This window comes from Carya illinoinensis, chromosome 3 (assembly GCF_018687715.1).
Source record: "Carya illinoinensis cultivar Pawnee chromosome 3, C.illinoinensisPawnee_v1, whole genome shotgun sequence".
Classification (NCBI taxonomy): Eukaryota; Viridiplantae; Streptophyta; class Magnoliopsida; order Fagales; family Juglandaceae; genus Carya; species Carya illinoinensis.
Genome location: NC_056754.1, coordinates 9,052,688 through 9,060,872, shown reverse-complemented (window position 1 = coordinate 9,060,872; position 8,185 = coordinate 9,052,688). Strand labels below are relative to the sequence as shown.

Genomic DNA, 8,185 nt, shown 5'->3' with positions numbered 1-8,185 from the left:
TCCACAAATAGGTAGAATATTATTAAAAGGAATGGGAAATCCCTCCATTCATAATGATGATTAGCCTTCTGTTTGACCAAGCAATTGTCTTTTCAGACAATGATATTACAAAAAATCCACTTGCAAGGCAAAAGTAAATGAAACAATGGTATCACTGGTTAATTCTGAGAGCTCACTTTCATGATCTAGATTATAGGACTATATGCAGAAAGGCATTCCCCACTCTCTAAAAGAGAATCCTTTCTACACAACCAAAGTCTTCAATTTATGCAGATCTATCATTTCCTGTAATTGAACATCTTCAATCTAGGTATGAACCTCAACTTTTGATTGGAATATCGAACTGCTTAAGGACATCCATTTTCATTTTTAAGCAGAAAATCCATATCTATTTCACAGATTTCTGACATCAACCAAACTGTGGCCAGGTGCTTTTCTTAAGCCTATCTCATTCATCATGCCTCTCACATTCTCAGCATCTTTCCACCTGCCCAGTGCGGCATAAATTTTTGCCATCAATACATAATTTCCTGTGTTTTCTGGCTCAAGCTCAAAAAGCCACTTTGCGGCCACCTCCCCTAGTTCAACATTCTCATGTATCACGCAAGCACCAAGCAGTGCTCCCCAAACAGCATGGTTAGGCTTAAATGGCATTGTTCTAATTAGATCATAAGCTTCAATCAGCCGACCAGCACGACCAAGAAGATCAATAATGCATGTGTAGTGATCAGGACAAGGACTCATTTGGTAATTTTCAAGCATGAACTTGAACAAATGCAAACCCTTATCCACCAGACCTGCATGGCTGCATGAATGCAATACAGAAGTGAAAGTGACTTCGTTGGGTTTTACCCCAGATTGAACCATCTGATAGAAAAGTGACACAGCAATCTCACCATGACCATGAACTCCATAACCAGCTATTATCACACTCCACAGGATGATGTCCCTTCTCTTTTCAGGAACTCCGCTAAAAATTTGGTGAGCAGATTCTAAGCTTCCACATTTTGAGTATATGTCAATCATACCAGTAGCAACTTCGATGCTTGCAAGAAACCCAGATCTTACCAGGTAACAGTGTATATTCGATGCTTGCTGCAAATCTGCAAGAATAGCGTATGCTGGAAGGAGACTATTCAAGGTTGCTTCGTTAGGTTGTACTGCTTCCATTAGCAGTTGTTTGAAAATTTTCATTGCTTCTATTGCAAGTCCATTATGAATACATCCAGAAAGAAGAGCATTCCAAGGGACCGTTCGTTTTTTCGTAGTTTTACCAAACACTCGAAAGATGAGGTCAACTTTTTTGCATTTTGCATACATGTCAATCAATGCAGTCTCCACAATAACATCCGACTCAATCTTTTGCCTTATTGCCCACCCGTGCAAGCACCTACCGTACTCAATAGAACACAAACTGCCACATGCTGAAAGAAGGGAAGCTATACTTACTGAATTGGGTCTTACCCCGTCAGACTGCATGAGCCGACAAAGGGACAAAGCACTCCTTGCATCGACATTCAAAATATACCCATTAATCATGGTTGTCCACGTGACCACGTCCCTCTCACCCATGTTATCAAAAACTAACCTTGCTTCATCCATGCTGCCGCACTTTGCATACATATCTAACAGGGCATTCTTCACTGCTATATTCTTCCCCAAACCTTTCTCTTCGAGTAATGCATTAATCCCTCTTCCCAATACCAAATCCCTAAAGTAAGCACAAGCTGGCAACACTGAGACCATGGTGGCACAATCAGGCTCCACTCCCACATCCATCATCCAATTAAAAATCATCGTGGCTTCCTTTGGACACCCATTTCTAAAATACCCATTAATCATGGTATTCCAAGACACAACACTCCACTCCCGCATCATATCGAAAACCTGTCTCGCTGCTTCCTTCTCCCCACAGTTCATGTACATCGCCAACAAAGAATTCTGCACAAACGTGTCCGAATCAAAGCCAACCATCAGTGTTCGCCCGTGAACTACAACACCTACATTAAGCAACGACAAGTCACCGCACGCCTTAATAACAAATGGGTACGTAAAGTTATCGGGCCGGCACTGCCCCGAAGCGAGCAATTGAACAAATACATTAAGTGCGTAATACGGTAGACCGTTTTGTATGTACATTCTTATCACGACGTTATACAAAAATAAACTCCGGTCGGAAACTTCATCGAACAGTTTACGAGCAAATCGAACGTCCCCACATAAAGCATACGCTGCGGCGACGGCTGAGCGAATCTTGGTGGAGTATGAGGAGGAGAGGAGGCCCGAGATGATAGTATGGGCATGGAGTTGTTTAATTTTCGTGAGGGAACGAGTGGCTGCAAAGTTTCGGAACAGTGACTGGCACTGGGCAGTGGTCGTGGCGAGAAGGTGCTTGGTTTTTGAGAGGGCATGAGATGCGCCATTCATCAATTTCACTCCTTTTGGGTCGTTTCTAAGATGTAAGGTCTTTCGCCCAGCAATGCTCAAGCTGGGCCATTCGAAAAGTTATTATAGATTAATTCTTGAAGGTTTTTAACTGCTGAGAAGTTTCATGGCAACTGTTCAAAGCTTGTAAGAACCCTTTTCTAGTAGGTTTGGGGGATAAAATTTTCATATCATTTTATCTAATTATTATAATTTTTTTAAATTTTTATATAAAATATAATAAATAATTTAATTTTTTTAAATCTTAAATTAATTTTTTTAAATCTTAAAACAATAATAATATTAAAAAATAATATTTTATTCAACTTTTAACTTTCATCTAAAATAAAAAAATTCACATCTCACCATTCTAACCTAGAATTATTTTTATAAAAATAATAGAGCTCTTATTGTATAACAAATTGTTTATAATTATCTAATAAAATAATATTCTTTTAAATATTCTTTTAATTTTTACTTTTAATTTAATATACTTAAATTTAATTAAAAGTATTATTATATTTAAAATTATCTATAAATTATAAATAAGTTGTAAGCCTATTATTTTTATTCGACAAACAATTTAAATTAAAATGTGTAAGAAGAAAATATTATATAATATATATTTATTGTGTTTTATATTGACCTAACATTTCTCGTAAGTGACATAATTTAATTTATAAGATTAAATTTTAAAATATATCTTTTAAATTAAATATAAAATATACATAATATAAAAATTTTCAAATAAAATTATTTAGAGAGTATTATATCGCATGCTCCAAAAAAGTTGTAATAAAAACATCATTAATCACTACAAATCATGAGGTTGCAAATGTAACGAATCAGATAATCAGTAAAGTTGTAAACGTTAGTATTTTCTAAGCAGTTTACAGGTTACAATGACCAACCCAAAGCACTATTTCCGAGTGGGAAATAAAGACAACGCACAAGAAGTAACGTCCAGCTCACTTCCCTTTCTCCGACGGGCTGAAACGGAAAAACAACGGAGAAAAAAGACATCGGTTCGGATGGCCAACATAGATGAGATCTCATCTAGTTTTTTCTGTTCAAACGTATTATATTTTATTTCTAAATTTTAAAAATATCTTCTTAAATAAACAATAATAAATAATATATAAATAGTAAAAATCTAACATAAACAATACATAAACAGTACATAAATAGTATACGAACAATACAATTTGACATGAATAATGTGTGAACAGTATGTAATCAGTAGATAATTCGGCTACTATTATTAAATAGTGAGACCTACACCTTTTTCAAATTTCAAAAATTAAAAACTATCTCATCTTATCTCACTATCCAAACATATATTTTTTTACAAACTATTTCATCTCATCTTAACTTAAAAATTTTATTACTGTTCAAAATATTTCATCTCATCTCATTTAAACTGTGTATCCAAATGGGAGAGAAGGCCTTGTCTCAAAAATTTGCAGGACTAAAATCCGACCATTGCATTTTACATCACAATCTTCATAGCATCTCTCTTTTCAATCAAATTGGCTTTTGATATCATATTCGAAGGCTGATTATGATCTCTAATGGCTGGGAATACATAATTCTCATTATCTCTCTTTTCAATCAAATTGGCTTTGGATATCATATTCGAAGGCTGATTATGATCTCTAATGGCTGGGAATACATAATTCTCATTTTGACCAAAATTATGGTCTCTAATGTCATAATTACCGTCACTTCTCAACATGATTCTTGCCTTTCTTTTCCATTCACTGGTCTGGACTCTAGACTAGTGAACTTCCATGATCGAAGAGTGCCTCCTCATCATCCTCATTGTCCCAAGGAAAACCCTTTAACTTCTTCTAGTTCTTTGCTAGGGTTTTTCACAGGCTCTCCTTGATCTAAGCAAGTACTATCCCGAATGTACACATTCCTATTCTATGCAAACTCACACTTTTTTTCACCATCGGCTAAATCACATTCATTTCCACCAAAAACCCACTTCTAATCTGCCCATTCTTTCCACTAATGACAACTCTAGGAGGGTTTTCCTTATCATCATCACTGGCTTGCTTGAACCCCTCAAACTCCACTTCTTCCTCCTCATTTTAAAAACAACAATTCTAGGGACAATTGGCATGCATCCCCGCCGTAACACCAACTTTAAAAAAAAAAATTAAAAAAAGTCTGAAAGATGGAGGGAAAGCAAAAGCTTGATCACCAACAACTCATGAACCCACGAACCACAGTCCAAACAGAGATTTGCTACCAAAAAGACCTAAAAGAAATTAAACAAGAAAATTGATTCAATCAAAAGGAGGTCCCTAAATAACTTCACAGCCAACTTAAAACCTTGATGCTTCAGCCTGCTGAAAGAATGAGGTCTTGATGCCATCTAGAAAATATTCTGCTACTAACTCACTCTTCACTTGAACAATCTAAGGAATATAACTCAATGAAACCTTCACACCAGACTTTTGAGTCGACAATTTACCCATATCCTACTCTCCCTTTTCTCAATGCTCAGCCAAAACATTCATTAACTATTTGCTTGTCAAGAAACCCACTTTATGAGAACCCTTAACTTTTCTTTGTGAATCTAACCAAAATCTCCTAAGCCACTTGGCTATGTTGTTCCCCTTCAATACTCAAAATTTATGGTCCTAAAAACGAACTCCTCAGTTTCCTTCTCTATAAAAAGTTTAAATCTGAACCATATTTAACTCTCAACCAAAGCATGTGATCAAACAAGATGACGTCCACATCCAAAAAAATCATCCCTTTCTTGCTACTTTCCCCATCAAAAGTCTCCTCCTGATCATCTTTCTTCACATCTCGTTCAATACCCGAAATGGGTTTTTCTCTAACACAAACGGATCCACCAAGAACCCCCTCTTCTCCTTGCCAACCACTACGGCGACAAGCCGGCCCAATCAGTCTTCGTCTTCACCTCGAACCCATGAACTTTAGGGTTTTGAACCCACGAACCCACAAGAATCCAACATGATTTGCAGAAATGAGAGCTGCAGTGCAGTGAATTAGATGAACAAGATTGTAGTAAGCCATGGAAAAACTCAAGGGCTGTAATTCTTCAAGTCAGGTTTCAAATCCACTGCATCTTTTTTGCTTGAGAATTAAAACACAAACAACGTCATTTTGTAATCCACGTAGGACAAAGGGCCACAGCAGGGATGTAGGCCAATTGTCTATAAACTTTTTCATTTGAAAAACCCTAGACAACCCACTAATCTTCTCAACTTTGGCCCTCAACTTATCTATCATTTTCGTCTGCCCACCCAAACTTTTGATCCCGGTGCCCAAAACGCTAGATTTGTTACCATTTGGATGGCCAAAACTTAAATGCTTAGTTTTGGAGAAAAGCCCATGGCTTTTCACAACAACTTTCAAGAACCGCACCAAATCTCTAGTAATCGACCTCTTCCCCACCCTAATAAGAGGATTCCCACCCTACAACAAAATTTACGTACTTACAAATCCGGTTTACAAAAGACAGAGAACGAGAGGGAATTTTTAAAAAAACAACAAAAACCTAAGAATGATTAACTTTAATAGAGTCAAGCTTGAGAAGCAAATCTATGACTATGAGAAATAGCATAAACTCGAAATGTGTTTCACAGGAAAGCGAGGATTTGATAGAGTTGAAAGTAGACTTGATGACAGCAAGGTCTTTGAGTTGTCTAAGAGCACTTGATCTACGAACAAGGAAAGCACAGAAATGGGTTTGTATAACATGAGCAGCTAAGTCTCTGAGAGAGTAAGGGGTAGAAGAATACAGAGACAGAGAAGAAGAAGTGGAAAAAGGGAATTACTTCTCCCACATAATGGTGGCCACCGACTGTGGGTTTTTTATTTTTTATTTTTTTATTTAATAATTAAGTAAATATTTTTAATAAATTTTTAATATATGTTTTTGTTTAGAAAATATTTAATGAATTTTAAAAAATATTTGAAAAAAAAAAAGAAAAAGAAAAAATAAAGGATTTTGCCTATTCGGTAAGGGCTTCAGTAGCCTCCCTTTGTGGGAGTAGTATCGCCCGTGGAAAAATAGTGGAAAGAGAATTTTAGGACATCAATGCTGCGAAACAGAGAAGAAAGCAGAGTGTAGGACTCAGGGATTTCTTCAAAGCATGCATCTTGAGATCTTCGATGCTGACATTGGTATTGGTTTTGGGGATGGAGATTGGGAGTGTTAAGTTTTGTAGATTGAGAATATGGATTGTGATAATGGTGTTGTTGATGGTTTGGGGTAGAGTTTTGCTACGTATAATTATGCACCAGTTACCCCTCTAAACCGGTACATTCGGTTTTACCCATTCTGGTTTGGGTTTTTGGTTTTAATATATTAAGTATATTAGTATTAGTAATGTATTTATCAAAAGAAATATATTGAGAATTTATTAGGCAATAAAATATATTTTATATATATATTTTACATTTAAAACATATGATCAAATAAATATTTATGTTTAAGATTAAAATATTATGTTATAAATTATAATATATTATTTCATACATAATTATATATATTATATATAATATAAAATATATTTTATATAATATTAAAAATTAATAATATGCATATATAATATGTAAACCGGTCTGGCCTGATCCAGTGTTGAAAAACGTAAAACCAATTACAAACCGAATTTGACTAGTTTTTAAAATGAATGAACCGATTCCGGATCGAACCGGTTGAAATCAAACCAAACCAATTGGTCCAGTCTAGTCTAGGTCGATTTTTTGATTTATTTTTATACCCATTGTTTGGGTAGACAAATTGAAGAATATGAGCAGAAATAGCTCAGAGAAGTGGGCTTGGCAATGGTGGGGAAAGATGGAGTGTGCTGTAGCAACGAAAACAGGTAGTGGTGACTGTCGTGGTGGTGGGAGGGTGGCTTTGGTGGTGGTGACATGCCATGTTGAGCAGCTACACAGAGTCACATGCTTTCCTTTTTCTTTTTTTTTTTTTGGGGGGGGGGGGGGGGGGGTTGTAGGGGAAGGGAGTGGTGTTTGAACTTTGAAGGGTCTTGGACTCTTGGGCGTATCAACATTGAATCCCAAAAGTGGAAGATAATTTAATAATTAATTATAGCTAATAAAAAAATGAAGGAATAAAGTCATTTGGATGAGAACTCCAATAAAAGTTCTTATTTTTATTTTTTTTTATGAGTGCGTATTCACATTCTCATCTCACTCCAAAATTTGTCAGTTGTATTATTTTTTTAATAGGAGCATTGACAATGGCTTATGTATCTATATCATCATCTTTAAATTTGAATAATATGTCTTTAAATTTATCTACATTGACTTATGCATCTATAAATTTTTGCATGGATATAAACAATGCGGTTTGAAGAAGTATTGTTTACTCTCCAAACATTATTTTTAATATTTTTTTCCCTCTCTATCCAAATGGCTCTCTCGTATTTTCTCTCTTTGCTTACTCTGCAGTCTTCAACACCAATATTTTAGAAATAATATTTCAGCCTTGTCTCTCTGCTCTACTACACCATTGCCCAAAGCTTGGCTCAATTGCACTACCCACAAGTTTAGCTGGTGGTTCCTTAATCAATGACGGCCTCTTCTCTCACCCGTTACTCAATTCCATGCGACTGTTTGAAAATCCCAAACCATTCAAATGCATAAAATAGACCATCCAGATTTATAGGAAAAAACTTATAAAATAATTAATATTTTATTGTTATTTGGTTCAAAGATGCATAATCTAATGTGTGAGTTTTTCTTCATATGC

General features: G+C 35.6%; 2 protein-coding genes across 2 annotated transcripts; both read right to left on the bottom strand.

The window, feature by feature from the left end:
• On the bottom strand, positions 1-2,552 carry LOC122303089 (pentatricopeptide repeat-containing protein At5g39350-like). The gene has a single exon (XM_043114642.1). The coding sequence runs from the start codon at positions 2,425-2,427 to the stop codon at positions 394-396; it is 2,034 nt and encodes a 677-aa protein (XP_042970576.1). The 5' UTR covers positions 2,428-2,552; the 3' UTR covers positions 1-393.
• A 1,830-nt stretch (positions 2,553-4,382) lies between these two features.
• On the bottom strand, positions 4,383-6,733 carry LOC122304444 (BAG family molecular chaperone regulator 8, chloroplastic). Its single transcript, XM_043116719.1, is given in 5 exon segments — positions 4,383-4,535; positions 5,644-5,880; positions 5,978-6,225; positions 6,444-6,582; positions 6,716-6,733. Coding segments are annotated over 5 exon segments (795 nt in total).
• Between the last annotated feature and the right edge of the window lie 1,452 nt (positions 6,734-8,185).